The following is a 24504-nucleotide window of genomic DNA, read 5'->3' on the forward strand; positions in this document are numbered from 1 at the left end:
CAAATAAATCAAGTCTGTACTTAACTGATATGCTAATAAACTTATACAGATATTTATTATTCATTTGAAATACAGATTTCAGTGCTTGACAAGCTTATGTAGTTTGGGCATCAGAACAATCCTCTATTGTTAATAATTTTGCCTTAATCCTCGAATGCCACCATGCGTAACATTATCTACAAAAGAAGCGCGTCGGAGGGCACTGAACATTGCGGACGCGGTAGGGAAGAGTGCGGGACGGGATTCCCCTCCCGCCTCGATTTTTTTTTGTAAAATCGCCTTTCATACAGCACTCAATTTGAAGCACTTTTTACGAAGGCTAAAAGGATTTCAATCTCATATAAGTACATTTATTAATGGCCATCATAAAAAGCCTCATCATGTTTGCATTTAGCATATATGTACTGTTATAAATAAAGCTCAAATATGAATAACACATATAATTTACATATTATGAATAGAGTTCAATATTAATAGCACACTTTGGTATAGCAATTAAATACTTATAATGTGACTGCATGACATTCTTTCTGCCATAACGTACTGGCTTAGCATAGCTATACTCTCATAAACCGCAGGCCCGAGCAGCAAAGACTTGCGTAGCTACGCCAGTGTGCACCACAATCCCGGGCAGCACAGACTGGCGTAACTACTCGTATGTACCACAATCCCGGGCAGCACAGACTGGTGTAGCTACTCATATGTACCACAATCCCGGGCAGCACAGACTGGCGCAGCTACTCGTATCATGTATGCACCACAATCCCGGGCAGCACAGACTGGCGTAACTACTCGTATGTACCACAATCCCGGGCACCACAGACTGGTGTAGCTACTCGTATGTACCACAATCCCGGGCACCACAGACTGGTGTAGCTACTCGTATGCACCACAATCCCGGGCAGCACGGACTGGCGCAGCTACTCGTATGCACCACAATCCCGGGCAGCACAGACTGGCGTAGCTACTCGTATGCACCACAATCCCGGGCAGCACGGACTGGCGCAGCTACTCGTATGCACCACAATCCCGGGCAGCACAGACTGGCGTAGCTACTCATATGTACCACAATCCCGGGCACCACAGACTGGTGTAGCTACTCGTATGTACCACAATCCCGGGCAGCACAGACTGGCGCAGCTACTCGTATGCACCACAATCCCGGGCAGCACAGAATGGCGTAGCTTCTCGTATGCACCACAATTCCGGGCGGCACAGACTGGCGTAGCTTCTCGTATGCACCACAATTCCGGGCGGCACAGACTGGTGCATCAATTCGTATGCACCACAATCCCGAACAGCACAGACTGGCGTAGCTTCTCGTATTGACCACAATCCCTGGCGGCGCACACTGGCGTAGCAACTCGTATCCAACACATTTCCGGGCGGCACAAACTGGCGTAGCTACTCGTATGCACCAAAAAGCCCGGGTATGCACACACTTGCGCAGCTCCACGTATGCACCACAATCCCGGGCAGTACAGACTGGCGTAGCAACTCGTATGCACCACTGGCGCGGACCTTAACATACTGGCGAAGCTACTCGTATGCACAACAATCCTAGGCAGCACAGACTGGCGTAGCTACTCGTATGTACCACAATCCCGGGCAGCACAGACTGGCGAAGCTACTCGTATGCACCACAGGACCGGACCTGCACAGACTGGCGAAGCTACTCGTATGTACCACAGGACCGGACCTGCACAGACTGGCGTAGCTACTCGTATGCACCACAGGCCCGGGCAGCACAGACTGGCATAGCTACTCGTATGCACCTAAGACACAGGCAGCACAGAATGGCGTAGCTACTCGTATGCACCACAGGACCGGACCTGCACAGACTGGCGTAGCTACTCGTATGCACCACAATCCCGGGCAGCACAGAATGGTGTAGCTACTCGTTTGCACCACAATCCCTGGCGGCACAGACTGGCGTAGCTTCTCGTATGCACCTAAGACCCAGGCAGCACAGAATGGCGTAGCTACTCGTATGCACCACAGGACCGGACCTGCACAGACTGGCGTAGCTACTCGTATGCACCACAATCCCGGGCAGCACAGAATGGTGTAGCTACTCGTATGCACCACAATCCCTGGTAGCAAGGACTGGCGTAGCTCCTCGTATGCACCACAATCACGGGCAGCACGGACTGGCGTAGCTACTCGTATGCACGACAGGCCCAGGCAGTACAGACTGGTGTAGCTACTTGATGCACCAAAGGCCCAGAACTGCACACACTTTAACCACAATCCTGGGCAGCATAGACTGGTGCCGCACCATGTAGGCATCACAATCACGGGCTAGACGTATGCACCACAAACTCGGGCAGCACAGACTGGTGCCGCTCCACGTATGCATCACATGCCCGGGCTACACTTATGCACCACAAGCCCGGGCAGCACATACTGGCACGGCTACACGTAGTCACTTAAGGCCCGGGCCAGCACACACTGGCGGAGCCCCACGTAAATTGTAGCCACACAATCCCGGTCAGCTCGGCCACGTAGGCGCAACAGGCCCGGACCCGCATCGTGAGATTGGCATAAATACAGGCCTGGGCATGTGTGTGTGTGTGTGTGTGTGTGTGTGTGTTTGTGAGTGCGTGGGCATGTGCGCGTGTGCCGATGCATTTGTGTAGTGTGTTGACTAGTGGAACTTTTAGAAAAACACGGAGGAGAATGGCTCCCAGAGTATGCACATCAACTCTGGGCTAGCTACGCACGTGCTACACCAATCTATTTTTTAGACTGATACCCTACGTTACTTTTTCTACAAAAATAAAGATAAAATTAGAGAGGGTACCAGTCTATTTTTTTCCGTTAGGCTTTTATACTGTACCATTAGGGTTGCGGTTTTAAGAATATAGAGCTTACTTGAAAAAGAAGGAAGTGTTTATCAGTTTTTATATAAAGGTAATATTGTAAGCTTGTGGTTGCATTTTTCATTGTCATGTGAAGAATTCGTTCAAGATTATGTCATCTGCAATTATTTTACATGTTGTAAGACTTTCAAAAGAATAATGCACTTAATTGGCCATGCAACTGAAAGTTTTGTTATTCGTTCCAGTGTACTTCGTAACATATTCACATTGTTTATTTGGCCGAATTTCATTTTTTCTACAAATCGAAAACTTAAGCTGTTTTAAATTAAACTATTTGCTACAATTGTATGCAACTGTTTCAGTTTTTAGATCGCAATGACACTGACTTTTATTTTAAGAAGGTTTATTATTCTTATAAATAGACAAATTGTAAATTGTTCTGTTTGCTTATTCAACAAATACATGTATAGTCAGAAAATATATAAATCTACACTGTGCAAGACTTGCTGACTTAGGATAATTATTCCCCAATTTCTTTACTGTGCAAGATATGAACACATAATATGAAAGCTTATGAATAATAAAATATTGATATTGCTGTTCAAGAGATGTTCTCTTTTCGCAAGTAGGTCACGTGTGGCAATCACCTGATAAGGAGATAAATTATCGGTCACATGATAGCCAAGTTATTGTGGCCTGTTTGAACACTGATTTAACAACCAGATTGAATTAAACGTATTCCAGTGCATTTTTAGTGTATTTAAAAGTGCCATTCTGGCATAATAATTTAAATCAAATAATCATATATATACATCCCAGCTTTTAAGGTAAGTATGACACCTGTAGGCATATACTTAATTTATAAGTGTTTAAGATGAGTATATTTTGAAATAGAATTAATATGAAATGGACTAGTACATACGGAGCATGATCAGTTTGTTTTGAGTTAGTTTAATTGAAGTGATGTATGTTAGCTATTCAATATTCACTGTATTTCATACATGACTGCTGTTTACACTGGTATTAAACTGCATGCATTGTCAGGTTCTTGCACATTCTTTCAGATGTTGGCCCATTTCCTGGTTCCACTGCTGAGCCTTTTGTCTCTGTCTGCTGGCCAGTATACATTTAGTGACAATAACGGGTTTGGGCGGAGATTTGACGGCATAGGTGGATTGAGTGGCGGTGGGGTGAGTCTTAAACAAGATACTTACATGATACGAAACTTGTAAAAAGGGAAAATGTTACTATGTACAGGAGCTTGAAATGATGGCCATGAATCTGTTTAATTCAATGAAAAATCACACAGGTTTGATAGAAACTCATGTCCTTTTGTTAATTAGCTTCTGCCTACAATTAAATGAAATGTAATGTTGTTTTTGATTTATATCTCTTGATACTGACTTTCCAAACTTAATAATAATCCCTTAACAGTTTGAATATGAAACGTGCATTGTCATTTTAAATTAACTCGCTATTTTCCTGTCTAAAAATAAACAATTTAAGTAATATATCAGTCATTGAAATTATTCTTTTGGTTGAACAACCCCAAATTCATATACTACTGCTTGGCATTACATTTTTTGAACAAGCCCTGCTGTATAAAACCCAGAATTTGAGCAAGCCTGGAAAGCATTTTACCAGTGCAGGGCTTGCGGGCTTGTGCTTATTTCGACCACTGCTATATAATTAAGATAGAACATTTGAAAAAAATGAATGCTCTTGAGCTGAATGAGAATGAATACATGTATATTTTTAATCTTATCTGAATTAACTGACATATTGATGTGTCTCATGTCAGGCCACCTCCAAGCTGCTGCCAGGCTACCCACAACATCTCAGGGATCAGATCTTAGACTACCTCTTCAAGGTACGCTTGTGTATTATTTTTACTAATTTTATTATTTGAGAGAGAATTGTGTTGAAGTTTAGTTTTGTTTATTTTGTTATAATTTAAAACTTCTTATTTCTCATCAATCAACTTCAGTTGCTTGTTTACTGTGCATAATATTAAGAAACAAATACTTTAGAGAGTTATATAAACTTGTCCTAAAAATACTGAGTAAACTAGGCCACATTTAATAAATAGTTTGTATGGTGTATCTCCACTCAGACTCGAAATCGCTTGGCTCGAATTTTTTCGAAGCTTGAGGTATTTTCGCCGGCTCTGGGAGTTCGAGCCATCAGGTTTCAACTGTATAAGTATATACATCACATAAGAGTATTGATATTTGCTTCTGTAGAAATACTTTATGCGTCATTAAAACAGTGTAGTCTTAAGCCAAATTCATCAATCAAGTTATTTTCCTATTTTACATCATTTTCCTAATTTAAGAATCTCACTGGTTATATGATATATTAACCTTATTATTTCTGAAATACTTTATTTTTACTAACTTTTTTGAAAATCCCCCACATGTTTTTGAATAAAAAGTCTTATTTTTTGTCTATGAAAATCTTAGGAAATAATTTGAAATTAGAAACTGATATAAGATGTGTTATGAATACTGGTCATGTCAAATATGTCAATGAGACCATGTCTACACATGTATATCTTGCAATCTTGTCAGTCATAAATTTATACTTTGGTTTTCTGCAATATTTGATAATTCAATAACCAATTGGAATTGAATCTGTTTTTCTGTAGCAGAAACTCAGGCAGACTTTAAAGCTGCACACCCACAGAATAATAAATGTTTTGACCTTTTTAAAAAAATAACTCAGAACCAACTGATTTTGGCATCAATACCTTCAATTCAGTCATATATATATATAAGATAACTCACAATAAAACAGATCTCAATGATTTGGAACACTGCTGAAAATTTCATTTTCATTAAAACGTAAGTAATGCTTATAGCCATGAAACATCAATTTTTTATCTTCTCTTTTGTCAGCAATCTTATATCACGGCTATTCCAGACATTTAAGCAAAAATTGACTCATTCCAAGACAAAAGTAAAAAAAGTTGTCAAAACGATCAATTTGTGAGAGTGCAGCTTTAAATTTGAGTTGGTTTTGTGTGACCTGTCCAAACAAGGACAGCTCTTAACTCTAATAAGGTGATAAACCAAGATGTTGTTGATAATGATATTTGTGTAACATTGATAACAATGAAGAGGTCATCGTCTTTACCTTATTTGTTTCAGCCTAGTTTTGGTGCATCTCTCCACATATTGAAAGTTGAGATTGGCGGTGGGTCAATGAGTGGAGGTAGGTCGCCAGCCTCATGGCCTTAATCAAATCAAATCAAATATTAAATGGTTCCAGTCCCACGAGGGTGGTTTTTATTTGTCGATATTTGGTAATGTTCCCAATGCCAAAAAGTATGTATTTTTGCCGTACGCCAACTAATGAATAAACATTTCCCCAAAAAAGTCTAATAAAAGATATTTTAATTATTTATTTTTTTGTTTTTCGTCTGAAGAAAGTCTGTTTGAAAAGATGTTAAGGAATTATTGATGTTGATATAAGAAAATATCAACAAGTAAATGGTCAAATAGTGAAAATTCAACCAACATAATAATTCATAAATTTTTCCCAATTTTTAAAAAAGTATTGTAAATATTCCCAATTGCAAAGGTATACATGAAGGTCATCTTCTCAAAGTACCGTTATATATGTACCTGAAAATCATCACCTTGGTTATTTTAGGAACCCATGCTTAGTTTTTCTCACCTTTTTATGAAAGGGGTTAGGGCCCTTTAAATTGTGAAAATAACAAACTTCAATTGTAATAATAGTGTGATTTTCAAATTAATTATTTTTGAATAATTTGGAATGAATGAAGAAATAAATGAAATAGGAATGGGGCTAAAAACATAGCTAGCGGTGACTTCCCTGCTCAAATAAACCCATAGGAAGAAATTAAAAACATTTCATTGATGAACTGATGGAGAAAAAATGTGTAAAATTCGATTATTTTCAGAGTTATAAACTTTGCTACAACTTTTGTGAACAAATTTAGCATTTTAGAATTGTAAATGGAGCCAAATATCAGGTCCATATTGCAGAAATAGAAATAAATTCAGTTATTCACTAACACTTTTTTGCAGTATATAGCGTTAAATGTATGAAAGTAGTGAGGTTTTAACATAATAATTGTGGGCCTAGTGTGCCGGTAAGACAGTTTTAACTTAATATTAAAAATAAGGGCGCTACAACAATCTTGTGCTAAACCGGTAAAACCCACATATTTTGAAGCATTGTTTAAGGACAACATTGTGGTTTTGAAAAACTCTTTCATACCTCAAATTCTCAAACAATTTGATGTACCAGGATCAAACTGAGCACACTACTTTTTGTAACAGGGTCATTTATTATTATTATCATTATTATTATTAGTATGGTGAGGACCCCTTAAAACTAACATTTCACGGTTCAGGAGATCGCGTAATGGGGGACTACTTTCTTTACTTTCGTTTTCCAATATATTTACATGTATGACCTCAACATTGAACTTCAGCGCTTGGTATGGTCTTAGATATTCGTTTTCCATTGGCCGATAATTATTGCCGCTTTTATTGAATCATGCTTTTGTGAAAAGTTTTTAATTCAATTAAATTTTGGAGCTGAACGGAGAAGATGTTACTAACATTTCAAATTAGTAAAATAACATGTAACCACTACGCACCTGTGAGCGAGAATTTGATATATGTGCTCAGTACCACATACTGTGCACGAGTTTTCATAGTAGCTAATAGCTGTTTAATAAAAAGAATAAAATGAACCCGAAACTTAACGCCTTATATATTCCCATTACGAAAAATAGACAATAAGGATGTGTTACATTTTGTACACTTTTGTATAGTGTTCTCACTTTGAACAGATCTCACAACGGGGAAATGGTTTAGCACATAGTAGTACGAGTAATGGTTGGATTATGGTTAGATTTACATCCAGTAATGGTTGGATTAACATCGAGTTATGGTTGGATTAACGTCAGGTAATGGTTGGATTAACATCGGGTTATGATTGGATTAACATCGAATTATGGTTGGATAAATGTCGGGTAATGGTTGGATTTACGTTTGAAAATAGTTGGATTATGGTTGTACCCTGATATTCATCCAACATTGGGGTTTGACGTCTAAAAAACTTTCAAATCCAACCATAATCCAACATTAATCCAATGTTTGGGTCCAACGCTGGCACAACATTAACAATGAACTATTTTTATTTCGTTAGATCAAGTTTAAGTAAGTAAAGTTTGTCTAAATGAAATGAGATACATGTACTTGAGCTTGTTTCATTAAAGATGTTTTGAGAAAATGGGACCCTTTTCTCATTTATCATTTCTCAAAGATTGTTTAGTGTGTGGATAGATTTTTTTAAAGTTAATTAAAAAAAAATGGAGTCCATCATGAAAACGGTACTAAAAACTATGCCTGAACTTTCTCTGGGAGCAGATGAATAATTGCACTTTAAATATCATGAATATCAATATGTGTATCTAATTTTCTCTTGATTACAAAACTGCAATATTTATCAGTCATCTGATATTGACTTATTGCTAATGTCAAAGTGAAACATTTATAGCAAAACCACTTTAGTATGTGTTATATTACTGTTAACAGCTGGAATGTATTTGCAGAACAAGATAAAACCTTTTTAATTATTTAAAGAGAAGACTAACTCTCTGTCTACACATTGCCATCACCATTAGCAATTAGTTTCTTCCTTAGGAGGTCAAACAGCCAATAGATACGAATTAACCAAGTGATTGTCTGAAACTCCGAGTGTTTGCTGTCTGAACCAGCTGACAGTCTGACAGTCACTGTGAGGTTTTCCTGCCAAATAAATAACTTCTAGTTGTTTTAAACTAGACAAAGTAGTTCCCATACATTGTAGCCTTTCTTCATGCCATTTTAGATGACATTTAGGCATTCAAAATCACTTCTACCATAATACTCTTAGATCATTGTTTGTTTGTTTGTTCATCTTCTTAACAGTCAAACATGCCATATCCCCTGACGGGGAAATATCCCCTGGAATTCTGATCCAGGGCATCCATATCTTCTGGAATTAAAACGAAATATATAAATATTTTATTTTATTTTTAAAAACTACAGAATTTCTGAATTTCTTATAGCCTTGCTTATAAGACTTTCAGGTTAAAATCAGCACCCAATATCCTCATCTTATAAGCAGGGAAATACGGTAGCTCAAGGTTGACAGTGGAAAGCATCCATAATATTATGAGTGTGAAATTCAATGAACACACAATTTGCAACTGTTTTGTTCCATCATAGACCATGTTGACTAAATCCAAAAATTGTTGTTATTAGAGTGTTTCTGTCTTTACTATTTAGTCTTATATTATAAATGTAGATATTGCGCTAAATTTCGCTGTGTAAAAATCACCAGGTGTACTTTATCAAACTTCCCTGGAATTCAGACCAATATCCCCTGGAAAGCCCCTCAGAGATATGGCATATATATGAACAATGCATATAGCATCATCTTCATTTAACTTTCTTTTGTTTGTTTCAGTCGGGAGTGAGGCGACACATATCTACTATGATGGGGATGAAAATTATGAGCGAGGCTACGAGTGGTGGATCATGAGAGAGGCTAAGAAGGTTAGTGAGAATAGTTTAATGAGTGCTTCAATTAAAGGAGTCAAAGTCTCATCTATTTTGGCCAAGATTGTAAAATTTTCAGCTTCGATATCCGTCATATTTGTAGAATTTTTAGCATTGGAGTCTGTAAGACTTGTAGAATTTACAGCGTCAGAGTCAATCAGACTCCATCGATTGTGTGAGAATTCAAATACCAAATTCATTGCCTAAGAACTAGTTTTGATCTGGCTTTTGCAAATGATGTCAAACTTTATGACAAAATTCTCATACACAATTTTAAGTTTTTAATCGCAAAAGGATTATAATTAATAGTAACAAGAACATAATTGTAAATACGGAAAATTTATTTGTGATATATAATAAACAGATTACATAAAGCATCTCATTGATGTTTGAATAGCAGTACATCTTTCTTTTAGTCAGTCTGGAAGTAATAAATTGTTCCAAGACAAAAAAAATTATCAGCCTCTACAATAGTAACTATTCAATGATCTGTACTCTTTTTCAACTTGAATGTGATGAAAGCTTATAAAATCACCGTTGAGTCCATTTCTTGGGTAGAAACCAGTATTGGTGCCCATTTTGAAAGGCTAGAGAGAGTGGGGATCAAACCTCAAACGGACACCTAGGACACAACACAAGACCACCCTCAGCCTGATCCATGTTTGGAACTTCTTTTGGAACTTAAGTTATGATTTGATTTTAAATTTGCAAATTTTACAATTTCTATTTTTTCTTTGCAGAGGAACCCCAATATCAAGATATATGGGCTCCCGTGGGTGTTTTCGGGAGTGGTGAGCAAGGGACAGTCAGATTCTCCATACACCTTTCCTGACCGCACGGTGGACTATATCATCAAGTGGATCAAGGGAGCCCAAGACCACCATAACATCACCGTAGACTACATTGGGGTATTTTATTATTATTATAGGAACTTGTGAAACATCATCAATTATGTATGTGTATTGACGTTTACTTTTAAAGGCTGGTACAGTTTTAAATACATTTATGTAATATATTATTGTACATATTTTAGGATTGTAACCTCACTAACACTTGTATAAATTAATTGTATCCTGATTATTTATACTTGGTGCATATAATCACCATATCTAAAGTGGCCAATTAAGATTTTATTCCCACATCAGTGTGCATTTGTGCAGTTAGAATGCTCAGGTGCAGGCTCATATTTATCTCTTGCTTGAAGTGCTGTTGAAGACCATTTGTAAAATAAAAGGGAGTTAACTGATGTTAAATAAAAGGGAGGTAACAATGTAAAATAAATGCAATGTCAATAAAAGGGAGCTAATAATGCAAAAAAATGGAACTAAAATGGGAGTTAACAAAGAATGGTTACTGTCCTATGTTATCCTGTCTGTGCTAAGGCAATTAAAACTGAATAATGTATTTAATGATTTACTAAATTTGTCGTTTCAGGAATGGAATGAACAGAATTACAACATTACATATCTCAAGGTAAGATGAGATTATGAAAGATTACCTCTACATTCACTGTTTTTCATCAAAATAGTGAATCATGAATGAATTATGAAAAAATATTGAATCATGAAAAAATATTGAATCATGAAAAAATATTGAATTATGAAAAAATATTGAATTATAAAAAAATATTGAATCATGAAAAAATATTGAATTATAAAAAAATATTGAATTATGAAAAAATATTGAATCATGAAAAAATATTGAATCATGAAAAAATATTGAATCATGAAAAAATATTGAATCATGAAAAAATATTGAATTATGAAAAAATATTGAATCATGAAAAAATATTGAATCATGATAAAAATGTTAAAAACATTTGTTTATCTCTAATATAATTATAGAAATATGTTAATTTTGTGAGTTTAAACGACATTATACGGAAAATGACGTCAATGATTTTTCTACTCAGCACTGTGTGCAGTTACGTTATTTTTTTTCAGTGTAGAAACAAGAGAAACAGTTAAATTAGATACTGATAAATCACTGTATCAAACAAAGAATTTATGAGGATATAATCCACTGTTATTTTTCAATTAACTGCAACATAGCATAAAATAAATGGTCTTAAGTTTTGTCATATTCATATATGAGTTTGTTGGAAGATGCTCCGTACAGAACTGGACAGACAAGGGTTCTCCAATGTGCGTATCGTTGCCCCTGACGATTACGAGCTCGATTTTGAAATGGAGCTGGCCAGAGATATGCTGCTAGACCAGGAATTGTCCGATGCTATTGACTTCTTCGGGTAATTTTCCGTATGCGTTTTGTGTGGCATGCAGTTTCAAGTGATTTCATTTTAGAATTAAATCATATTGAAAATTTATTTTAAAGTGATAAAGTTCATGTATTTTGATATTGAGATTTTAGCAGAGTTGAGAATGATGGATGTTTTTTCCCTCATTTATCTAATACAAAGAAACTTTTATAAGTTGCATTATCACATGTTTTTAGACTGTTCTAAGATTAAATCACTATGAAAAGGCATGTTTTCACACATCTGTAACCTGTCCATCAAACTAGCCCGCTATTACCCATAATGCACCCACTATTGTGTTACCAGCTGTTACGTGCAGGGCTGGACAGTGCGGGCTTCAGCCACGTGAGGATTGTCGCCGCGGACGACTTCCAGGCAGAGTTTGAGACATCCCTGGCTCGTGACATGCTCCTGGATCCTGAACTCTCTGCCTCCGTCGATATATTTGGGTAACACATACATGTGTGGTGGCAGCTGTGTGCCTTATGTTGTTTGATTTGTTTATTGACTTATTTACTTAGTAGACTGTAGTACTACAGTACACTCCATGCGGAACTACCATTTTCCTCGGTGACTCGGAGGCGTTTTTAATTTATCCCGGATTTCCGCCGAGTACGCAACCTTTTTCCTCGCTAAATTTCGCCGAGTTGCACCGAGTAAATCATTTTCTATGGAGGGTTTTATTGCCGGTAGCGCTGGTGATCGTATCGATTTATTGACCTAATCGCGGAACTCCGCGTTTTGTGCATAGCTACTACAGTACATCGCTTCTGTCAAAACAGTATTGAATAATTAGATAATTAATTTTTCATAGTTTAATTAACTTGTCACTGTGGTGTACGCATACGGTTAGGTAATCTAGCCATGAAAAAAGATGAAAATCAATAATCTTCGTCTGTGAAACTTGGTAAGTGTTAAAGTTACGATTGATGTCCTTTGGGTGTCCGAAAATTAGGTACGCGAAATAAATTATTTTTATAAACAATTACGGATGTAGCAAAAATTGTCAAAGAAATTAAACAAAATTAGATACAGTAGGAGATTCTTATCGGTTTTCCTCCGAGTTTCGCGGTGTTTTTACCTCCGAGTAACGCGGCGATTGTTATTATACGGTCAACTGATCAGCCTCGGTGGGTGAATGAGTAAAAACACCGAGGAAAGAGGATTATGATCAATTGGATGTCGTGTCCGCGATGACCAAAATCCGCCAAGGAAAACGGAAAGTGGTAGTTTCGCGTGGAGTGTACTGTAGCTTACATATAGCGATAGTAGAATATAGCGATAGTAGAATACAACCTACATTTACAGCCTATGAAATTGCAGATAGGTAATCATTAAGTACTGGGCTTAATCATTAAGAATTTCAACTTTCCGATACACACTCCCTGTGTCAGACTTTGCATTGATAATGTGTCAGCCAATGAGGTTGTATTCTAAGTCGCTAGTCGCTCACTCGGCCCATTCTTAATCCTTAAGATTTTAATTCATGTCATCTGACTATTACTTAACAGAGGTCCAGTGTCATGCAGTATAGGCTTGATATACATGTGTCATGGTTGAATTTTTTGGTGGAATACTGTGAAATAATTTATTGTTCTGATGGTTTAAATTTTGCATACAGTTTGTTTCCTATCATACTACAGTATGATTGCAGAGATATCATACATGTTATCATCTGTAGTGGATTTTTAACAATTTCATTCTGCAAACCATATAGCTTTTTATTACCTGCACTTCATGTATTTCATCTCTTACCTTTAGGGCACACAACACAATCATGCTTAACACTTACAATGCACTATAATTGCAGACACCCATTAACTATACCAGCTGTTACTGTTATACTGAAGATCGTTATAGTAAAAAAAATGCAGAATTATTATATTTATCATATTTCAATTCATCGTTTGAATTCCTGAGTCTTCAAGTCCCCTTTTTACCATTTCCAAGATTTCAATTTTTAATTCCCCAATTTTCAGGGTGCATTACTCGAGCACCTTGAGTAACATGGGTTCACTACAGTGGGGTAAGCAGCTGTGGGCGTCAGAAGACTACAGCACCCTCAACAACGACCAGGGGGCTCGGTGCTGGGCTAGGGTATGCAAATACATATCAATATGCTCAAAGGTTCAAGTAACAGATCACAAACAAATCACTTTAAGAGCAGGCAATTGGCCAACATTTTAATTTTTTAGGGACTTATACCAAAGATATCAGAGCTAGCTTGTACTGATATTTGTGTCGCCTGTAAAGCATGACAGACATATAGGGATTTCTTTGCTAAGATGTGACATTGTCTTTTGATAACTTTTAAATTACTTATTGTAGCATTTTAAACTTCTCCTCACATTGGTGGCCATGGTTAGTATATGACCATAAATGATTTTGGGCGCTTCCATCATATGACTGTTCTGATTCTGTGTTTTAAGCTTATTGGCCAAAAGCGCATTTTCTGGCTACAAGCCAGTGTTGTTGTTCATTATAAGAGGCCATTGGAAATTGCCACAATCTCTTAAAATAAGAAATAATTATTGTTTAGTGTTGGTGTTCTATACCATTAAGACTAGATTTGGAATATCTGTCTAGTAGCCAGTGAACTGATGAATAACCTTCTTCTTAAAACCCATTTCTGATTAACCGGCACTTCTGTAATCATTTTTTTAGATGCTTTTTTAAGGAGTAAATCAGAGTTTGTCCAGCAATCCCATTGGTTGAAACATAAGCATTAACACTAAGTGAAATATTGGCCTCTTACTTTCCAGATCCTGAACCAGAATTACGTCAATGGGTTAATGACAAGGTGAGTCTGCATGTTGTTTGAAATACAAAGACTTCTAAAGTTAAAGTTAGCAGATATGGCAAATTGTTTTTGTTCCAAAAGTCTTAAACAAAGTTTTCATTGCCAGACAAGCTTTAACTGTCCCAGATAAAGGAATAAATTTGCAATGTTTCAGCACCATATCTTGGAACCTAATAGCCTCCTACTACATTGGTATGCCGTACCAGGGCTGCGGGCTGATGACGGCTAATGTGCCGTGGTCCGGGTATTACGAGGTCAGCCCTACCATATGGACGACTGGTGAGTAGTGATGTTACGATGATTATAATCGAAAATTGATTGGTTGGGCCTGGAACTGGCACAATGGATTGTATTTTGTCATAATTGATCAACTGGTGAATTGTTTTTCTTCTTTTCTCTAGTTATTGTGTTAGGCTAATTTCCACCAATTTTCTCCTGTCAGTGCATTTGTACATATATGGAAGTGTTCAAATGTTATTGTTAACAATATGACTGAAAGCAACAACAACACTTAATAACTTCAAACATATGCATTACATAAGAATTGTTAAGGATTACGAGTTATTGTACAAGAATAAAACTACAATTACAATGTAAGGTATTGTCAAAAAATGATTGTACTATCAATAGTTATTTGATTATCGCTGGTCAAACTGGAATCGGTTTCTACTGGTGAGTGACTGGAGTTTTCTGTTTACCGTAAGATTTTTGGTGAGTTTGTGATGAGTTTGTGTCATTTATTATATCGATGATGAGATGTTCCAGTGACATACTAGGTCTTGCTCAAGATTTAATTTACATGACTACTTATATCAGAAATTCATCTAAACCTGTACAACCAAATCAGGTGATTTATAATAATTTACTTGTTGTATTGACTAAGATTGACAATGTTGGCCTTGCAGCCCACACGACCCAGTTCACAGAGCCTGGCTGGATGTACCTGAGCCATCATTCTGGTGTGGGCCAACTTGTGGGCGGGGGCAGCTATGTCGCCCTGGCCAGCCCAGACAACAAGCATCTGACTATCATCTTAGAAACTATGGTAGGTTACACAGGGGACCAATGCAGCAAATACAAGCAATATCTAATAATTATTTCTTATGTGGAATCTTACTGTCTCATCACCTCATTAAATATTGGAAAAATATAATTCTGAAAGGATTTCAGAGATCTTATTGATGCCTTTTGGAGCCATGTGTTAATTTTGAGCTATTTAAATTACCGAAAAGTTGAAAAGTGGGTTGAAAGTCATAAATGGCTGTCGCTCTGCTTCTCACCAAGTTTTGATTCCCGGCCTGGGCATATGTGATTTTGGTTGGTAGTTACAGAGCTTGACCCAGTATTTTTTCGAGTCTTGCTCGAAAAGTGGTGTTGACACCAATCTTCACCGGAAGGAACCATGTGCCCTTTTATATGCATTGCTATGGACATGCTTTGAATCTTGCTTTGTGTGATACTATCAAACGCTCAATAGTTATGAAAGATGCTTTGGACACAGTTCATGAAATGTTAAAACTGATATTCACCCAGGAGAGGCAATTGGTTCATTTTTTCTTTGTTTATTGATATCATGGGTTCATCAGCATTAGATTTTAGCTCGACTATTCGAAGAATAGGTGGGCTATACTACTCGCCCCAGCGTCGGCGTCTGGTTAAAGTTTTAGGGCAAGTTGGGATTTTCACTTATAAGTCCAATACCCTACATTCAATTGACTTAATACTTCACGCAGTTGTTCAGGGCCATCACATGATGAGGTAAGATAACTCCATATTATCTTTTATACAAATTATGGCCCCTAATTGACTATGTAACTAATGTTAAAGTTTAAGGGCAGGTTGGGATATTGTTTAATAACTTCTATACCCTTCATTCAATTGACTTAATACTTCACACAATTGTTCAGGACCATCACCCAATGAGGTTACATAACTCCATATCCTTAAATTAAGTTATGGCCCCTGATTGACTTAGGTTAAAGTTTTAGGCAAGTAAAAGTTTTAGGCAAGTTGGGATTTTAATAAAAAAACTTCCATACCGTTCATTAAATGCACTTAATAAAATTCAATTATTTACGACCATCTTACAACAAGAAACATAACTCTGTTTTAAGCCTAAATACAAATTATGGCCCTTGAATTTTTTTGAATTTTTTTTTAATTTCCTTTCAAAGGCATATATGTATATTCTTAACCACATTTTCATAATGGGAAATCAAGTTATTTGAATGACTTGCGTCATTGTTTGGGCGGGCTGGTGGGAGGGCATCATCAATGTCACCGAATAATTTTAGTTAGGTTTGACATAAATAGACCAAACTTGGTATTATTACATCGTTATTGAATTCTAAGTCAAAGCGGCGTAGTCGAGCGCGCGGTCTTACGATGGCTCTTGTTTTTTCCCCCGAGTACTTTGGTTTCCCTAACAACATAGGACCACCTTCCCATGCCAATTAGAATAGCTTATGTTAAAAATCTGTTTAGAAAACCATAACATCAAGCAAAATAATACAACAATAATTATTTTGTTTACATCGAGGATTCAAAAATGGTCAAAATCACAATCAATCATATATCATCAGATATGGTCATTTTGATCAATGTTTCAATGTGTAATTGAAAAAAGAAATCATAATTTTGGTGGCCATTTAAACTGTCACATGTAAAGGTTTCAATGATGGACTTCCTCGTGACAATAAAAATCAACCAATCTCAGATGAAAAGCTATCGATTGATTTCAAGATTATGCAATCAAATATTATGCGTCCTCAGTAATGGATAGAGTTTCAATGGAATACTTTTTTATCCCCATTTATATCCAAATATTCTTTAAACAGTCAATTTAATTGTTTCGTAAAAAAGAAATTATTTATCTTTTGTTTGTATTGACCATTGCCTGTATTGTATCTCCAACAGAGTACGACAGGCTCCGACTCAACATGCCTACACGAGGAATTGAGACCTTACTCCGTGCAGAAACAAAATGTCACCTTTACCCTCGATGGCAGCTTTGTTAGTATGGTGTAGTGTGGTGTAGTTTGATGTAGTGTAGTGTAAGTCAGTGTAATGTAGTTAAGTGTAATGTAGCATGGTATACTGTGTTGATGTGTAGTGTAGTGTAATGTAGCCAAGTGTAGTGTAGTGAAGTGAAGTGTTGTGTAATGTAGCCAAGTGTAGTGTATTGAAGTGTAGTGTAGTGTAATGTAGCCAAATGAAGTGTAGTGTAGTGTAGCAAAGTGTAGTGTAGTGTAATGTAGCCAAGTGTAGTGTATTGAAATGTAGCAAAGTGAAGTGTAGTGTAATGTAGCCAAATGAAGTGTAGTGTAGTGTGGTGTAATATAGCCAAGCGAAGTGTAGTGTAGTTTAATGAAGTGTAGTTTAGTGTAGTGTAGTGTAGTGTTGTTTAATGAAGTGTAGTGTAGTTTAATGAAGTGTAGTGTAGTTTAGTTTAATGTAGACAAGTGTAGTGTAGTGAAGTATAGCAAAGTGAAGTGTTGTGTAATGTAGCGAAGTGTAGTGTAGCAAAGTGTAGTGTAGTGTAATGTAGCCAAATGAAGTGTAGTGTAGCAAAGTGTAGTGTAGTGTAATGTAGCCAAGTGTAGTGTAGTTTAATGTAGTGTAGTGTTGATTAATGAAGTGTAGTGTAGTTTAATGTTGTGTAGTGTAGTGTAGCGAAGTGTAGTGTATTGTAGTGTAGTTTAATGAAGTTTAGTGTAGTGTAGTTTAATGTAGCAAAGTGAAGTGCAAAGTGTAGTGCAGTGTAGTGTAGTGTAGTGTAGCAAAGTGAAGTGTAGTGTAGTTTAATTCTGTTTCATAACTTCATTTCAATCCATAAACTGTTAGTTTTACTATGCAACCTTACCAACATTGGAAATTTTTACCTTAATTCACATTCATGTTGTGGTCATTGGACATGATTATTGATCATCTGATACAATTTGTGTTTTGTACCATGTTGTCAGGACAGTGTTGAATAATAAGGATTGGTATAAGTGAATAGCACTGTCATTTATCCGCATGCTTATAATTGCATGGTTATTTAAGCTTCATGGCTCTGATATGGGGAAAGAGTATAGAAAAAGAATCCCTCTCCAAAATGGTACAAGATAGTGATATTGTGAAATGAGCATATTTGAAATAACAAGTAAACATTGACATATTTGTTATTCATTAATTTAACCTGTTATAACAGCCAGATAGGAACTTGAGACCAGAACAATACTTCCATCTTCTTCATCTTATATGAAGGAGAAATAAACATGAGGATATAATAATAGCTTTACTTGCAGAAAGGTATAGGCATGTTGCATGTGTGGTTCAGCCAGATAGGGACCCAGGACCAGAACAATTCTTCAGTCTTCTTCTACTACCAGGGAGAAATAAAGGTAAGGTTTATGGGTTTGCAGTAGCAGTTAACATGTCTTCTGTGGCACCAAGAGATTGTAAATTAGAGCCCTATCACTGATGCTTTCTCGTCGCGTTTCATAAAGGTCTAGTAAATAGCTAGTTGAAATCATATTGAAAAAAAACGAAAATCAACAAAAAAGGCAAAAAATCATAACATTGATTAACTGTTCAGGGAAATGGGAAAACACTTGACTTCTGCGAATCATGTGTCACCTGTACAAACTGCCGATATTTTTTCCACTAAAGGTTACCTTGACCCTGACTCAAAATGAAAACATGGCATCTACTGACCATGACCAATATGTATACCAAATTTAAAGGCTACCAACCAAGTTGTTCGAAAGAGTTTTATAAAAAATCAAAATGCCTATAATTTTTCTAGTAAAGGTCACTATGACCTTGACATTTGATCTGTTGGGGCCAATTAATAGTAGACAACCATAACCAATGTGCATACTAAGCTTTAAGAATGGAGGCTAAATCATTGGCTGTTAACGAAAAAGTGATGCCAACGAAGCCAGACAAAATAAAACGTGTCTACACAAAAATGTAACAAAATGACAGTAGTAATCAATAATCAAATTATCGATACACATGAACTTTTATATTCCAGCCAAACCCTAAGGGGGAGTTTGAGTTATTCATGGTGGACAAGAACCAGATCTACACGCTGACTACACTGGCGACAGGATCTCATGGGACTTACCCAGCCCCACCAGGCCCGGAACCCTTCCCCTTCCCATATATGGACACTTTTGATGGTAGGTTAACTTTTACTAGGGTTTTGTTTTGGTTTGTTTTTTCAGTAGGGATTATTAAGATTGTGGGTGTACGTTGGTATAGTTTTTCTAGATTGTGGGTGTTTATTGGTAGGGTATATTTAGATTGTGGGTGTTTACTGGTAGGGTTTATTCAGATTGTGGGTGTTTACTGGTAGGGTTTATTTAGATTGTGGGTGTTTACTGGTAGGGTTTATTTAGATTGTGGGTGTTTATTGGTAGGGTTTATTTAGATTGTGGGTGTTTATTGGTAGGGTTTATTTAGATTGTGGGTGTTTACTGGTAGGGTTTATTTAGATTGTGGGTGTTTATTGGTAGGGTTTATTTAGATTGTGGGTGTTTACTGGTAGGGTTTATTTAGATTGTGGGTGTTTACTGGTAGGGTTTATTTAGATTGTGGGTGTTTACTGGTAGGGTTTATTTAGATTGTGGGTGTTTATTGGTAGGGTTTATGTAGATTGTGGGTGTTTACTGGTAGGGTTTATTTAGATTGTGGGTGTTGACTGGTAGGGTTTATTTAGATTGTTGGTGTTTACTGGTAGGGTTTATTTAGATTGTGGGTGTACGTTGGTAGGGTTTCTCTAGATTGTGGGTGTTTACTGGTAAGGTTTATTTAGATTGTGGGTGTACGTTGGTAGGGTTTCTCTAGATTGTGGGTGTTTACTGGTAAGGTTTATTTAGATTGTGGGTGTTTACTGGTAGGGTTTATTTAGATTGTGGGTGTTTATTGGTAGGGTTTCTCTAGATTGTGGGTGTTTATTGGTAGGGTTTATGTAGATTGTGGATGTATGTTGGTATAGTTTCTCTAGATTGTGGGTGTTTGTTTGTAGGGTTTCTCTAGATTGTGGGTGTTTACTGGTAGGGTTTATTTAGATTGTGGGTGTTTACTGGTAGGGTTTATTTAGATTGTGGGTGTTTACTGGTAGGGTTTATTTAGATTGTTGGTGTTTACTGGTAGGGTTTATTTAGAATGTGGGTGTTTATTGGTAGGGTTTATTTAGATTGTGGGTGTTGACTGGTAGGGTTTATTTAGATTGTGGGTGTTTATTGGTAGGGTTTATTTAGATTGTGGGTGTTGACTGGTAGGGTTTATTTAGATTGTGGGTGTTTATTGGTAGGTTTTTTTAGATTGTGGGTGTTTGTTGGTAGGGTTTCTCTAGATTGTGGGTGTTTACTGGTAAGGTTTATTTAGATTGTGGGTGTTTCTGGTAGGGTTGATTTAGATTGTGGTGTTTATTGGTAGGGTTTATTTAGATTGTGGGTGTTTGTTGGTAGGGTTTCTTAAGATTGTGGCTGTTCGTTGGTAGGATTTCTTTATTTTGTGGGTGTTCATTGTAAGGGTTTATTTGATTCTAGGTGTTTGTTGGTAGGGTTTCTTTAGATTGTGGCTGTTTGTTGGTAGGGTTTCTTTAGATTGTGGCTGTTCATTGGTAGGGTTTCTTTAGATTGTGGCTGTTCGTTGGTAGGGTTTCTTTAGACTGTGGGTGTTTATAGGAAGGTTTTATTTAGAATATGGGTGTTTGTTGGTAGGGCTCTTTTGATTGTGGGTGTACTAATATATACTTATAATCCACTCCAGATGCAGAGATACTGACTGTAAACTGCATCAGTATTAATTTAGACTTTATCATTGAGTTTTCAAACATTTCTCCTATGTATTGTTTGTTGTATCCAGATGTTGTGGAGCACCAGGAGCCCTACCTTGTAGCCCCTATGGCAGGCTCGTTTGAGGTTGTTACAGAGCCTGGGTCTCCTAGCAACAAGGTTCTCCGCCAGATGACTGTCCTGCCTCCTGTTGACTGGTGCGAGACTGAGAACTTCACACTCGCTCTGCTTGGAAATATTACATGGTATATAGAAGCTTGCTTGTATAAGTAAATAGGAATGTCAGAAATAACACATATTCAGTTGTAACTGTGAAGTAAGTTCTATTTTTGATTGACATTATGATGTGGACACTACGATTTGGACATGTGCCAGCTTTATTTTCCTTGGGCTTACGTTTCAACAGGACAGAGTTTACGGTAGAGACATCTTTCTCTCTGGACGTGTTGAATGCATCAGAGGGCGTGTTTGTGGCCCAGCGCATCAACAGTGGTGGCTGTTATACAGTCGGCGGGGGAGGCCTGCTTTTCTTTGTGTTCCCAAGCAATGGAACATTCCAAGTCTGGAATGACCCAAGTATGTTATCAAATAAAAAAACAAACTTCTTAAATGTTAATCATAAGAAAATTGAGTCACAGTTCCTCGAAATATCTCTAGGGTAACAGGTTTGTTTCATTTAGCCAAAATACTTGCTCAAACTTTATTAAGCAAAACATAATGATTATATTTAAAATTCTTTTTTACAAGTCTCAAAAACTCTGTAAAAAGAGAAACATTCACAATTGATAGCATTTCAAAAATAGTGACCTAAAGCTTGACCCTGTTATAAGGGACTTAATTATGTATGTGGTGTTAATTTGGTTATGTCCCTACTTCATTGTCTTGTGCATTGCCTGGGTTTCTTTTTAAAAGTCGGACCACTGGGCTTGTCCCTGTAGTTTTCAAAGAGGAACTTGAAGTAATGTTTTCAACTTAGTGGAAAATACCCATTTTAGAAGTTGAATTAAAAGAAAACAAACAATGTATGTTCACCAACAATATGAACATGAGCAGTAAAAAATACTGTTTCATTTATGCATAAGGATACATTTTAGTAAAGGTAAAGGAGACTTGAATTAATATTTGTCCAAACTTTGGATATTTTAACTTTAATAGTTGAAAATTCACATTAAGATACATGTATGGCCCCAGACTGATTTCTTTAAGCTTATAATAATTCTGTTTAATTTTGCACAAATAGTGGGACCCCTTTCACTTATTTAATCAGTTTTTAACAGCTGCATCTTGTTTGTCTGACATGTTATCTGTTGCTTTGCAGGGCGAGCCACTCTGCTTAGTTACGGCCCGGCTGAAGAGCTGACCAGGACGGGCTACAACAAAATATCTCTGAAAGTCAAGGTACAAATGTAGCATCTGATACATGTGATTTAAATAGTTAAAAAAATCATTTTAAAACAGTTGTATTCACTATTTTAGCATGTGTGAACTTGTTCATAATTATATGAATATGGAATCAGATAAACTGGTATATCAAACTCACACTGAATGCAACTCAACCAGCCTTTGGCTATAAAGAGTATTCAGAGTAGTTTCATAAAACATCAACTATTTTCATTTTCTATTAAAAAGAGAGGTAATAAATAAGATATAAGCACTTCCAGTAGGCAAGTAGTTCTCAGACAGCAGTTGATCTCCAACAGTCTCGATTTTTGTCTCATTTTGGAAATTACATATCAAGCACCTGGTTATTATCAATCAGGTCATTGAAAAGTCTCTGCAGGTACCAACACTTTTCATAAAGTAAGGAATATTTGAAGTTAAAACTAGTTTTCAAAATCATGTTTAACTTCTGCTGAGAATGCTCATGCGCAAAAATACCATAAAATACAGCCTACAGGCACATGCGCATATTTTTTCGACAAACAACTTTTTTTTTAGCAGACAACAATTCACTTTAAGCTGGACTATTGAAGAATAAAGAGGCTATACTACTCCCCAAGCATCTGTGTCCAAGTAAATTTAATGACAAAATCACAAAAAATATTACTAACTGGTTTAAATATTAAACTTTTGCAGAGATTAAATAAAAAACTTGCTTTAGCACAGGATTCCCAGTTTTGTTGTTAATTTTTTGAGAAAGTGTTGGAGAACCCCTATTGTCAAACTAAAATTGGACCTCTTTTGAATTCTTCTTGTGTAGCGTAAGAAAATGAAATTAAGTTCTTTAAGTTCACTAAATTTCACATTATTTTAAGAGAACAAGAGCTGAATTTTATTATACATGTACTAACAATTTAGCAAAGTATTCATTCATCTTCAAAAATCAGGGGAACATCATCGAAAAAACTTGTTCGAAAACTTCTCGCCTACAGGTATACAGTACAGAAAGCTGAATGAATCATGTCCATATGTTGTTGTATTTCAGGATGGGTTTGCGGAGGGCTCTGTAAACGGGAAGATGGTATTTGGGCTCCGGATGCCTGCCTCACCTGCCTCTGGGTTTGCTGCTATTGGCACAGCGGGCTTCGGACACGCAGATTTTGACTATATATCACTGCTGCCTTCTTGAGTCAGGATCTCATAGAAAATTGCTATGTTTTATATTTTTCTCCCACAAAGGTGATAAAATTATCATTTTAATTCTTAAGATTATTTTTACAAGTTAAAAGTTTTTCCAATCAGATTTATTTAGAAAAGATTTGTTTCCTTTTCGTTGAACATAATATGAATTTATACACTTTTGAAATTTTATGCAAATGTTTGTTACGTGGTTTATATAGATTTTTTAAACACATCAAAATAAACACAGTGCAATAAATTTTCTACCAAGAGACCAAGAGAATCATGATAGGACTTCAAAGAGTGCGGATGATTACATTCCATACTCAACTGTGATAGATTATTGGCAATTTATATTGTGCCATAACATGTATATATACAACATAATAAAGTATAAGAAAAGTTTTTTCTTATTTAGTCCAAGTCAACTGCCTTTGCCGATGATGCATTTTCTTTCACCGTTCATGGATTATATTGGGCAGTTTGTTCAGACAGTTAAATGAACAACGTACTTAACGTCATTGTTGCTTTCTTTCGAATCATTAATGCTGTGGAAGTTTAATGAATACACATGTGATACTAGATTTGAAACAACTGTTGCAACTGTATCAAATGCAAATAGAGTAGCACATCATCAATTCCTTCATGTTTAAAAGTTAACATTGACGTGGTTAATCATGTTATTAACTTA

At 36.5% G+C, this 24504-nt stretch overlaps 1 protein-coding gene across 4 annotated transcripts; it reads left to right on the top strand.

Annotated features, from left to right (window-relative positions):
* Positions 1-2862: 2862 nt before the first annotated feature.
* On the top strand, positions 2863-24218 carry LOC128211248 (galactocerebrosidase-like). Of its 4 annotated transcripts, none has more exons than XM_052915812.1 (19): positions 2863-2913; positions 3887-4012; positions 4624-4692; positions 5972-6035; positions 9315-9403; positions 10147-10314; positions 10841-10879; positions 11970-12112; positions 13643-13760; positions 14426-14463; positions 14618-14742; positions 15369-15508; positions 17380-17475; positions 18753-18848; positions 19484-19631; positions 21325-21499; positions 21661-21830; positions 22573-22652; positions 23680-24218. In XM_052915812.1, the coding sequence occupies exons 2-19, from the start codon at positions 3887-3889 to the stop codon at positions 23821-23823; spliced, it is 2028 nt and encodes a 675-aa protein (XP_052771772.1). In that variant the 5' UTR covers positions 2863-2913; the 3' UTR covers positions 23824-24218. The 4 variants fall into 4 exon arrangements, with proteins under 4 accessions (XP_052771772.1, XP_052771771.1, XP_052771770.1 ...); XM_052915811.1 differs by lacking the exons at positions 2863-2913; positions 11970-12112 and adding exons at positions 2946-3000; positions 11512-11654; XM_052915810.1 differs by lacking the exon at positions 2863-2913 and adding an exon at positions 2946-3000.
* Positions 24219-24504: the final 286 nt, after the last annotated feature.

The sequence above is a fragment of the Mya arenaria genome, chromosome 12 (genome assembly GCF_026914265.1).
Source record: "Mya arenaria isolate MELC-2E11 chromosome 12, ASM2691426v1".
Lineage (NCBI taxonomy): Eukaryota > Metazoa > Mollusca > Bivalvia > Myida > Myidae > Mya > Mya arenaria.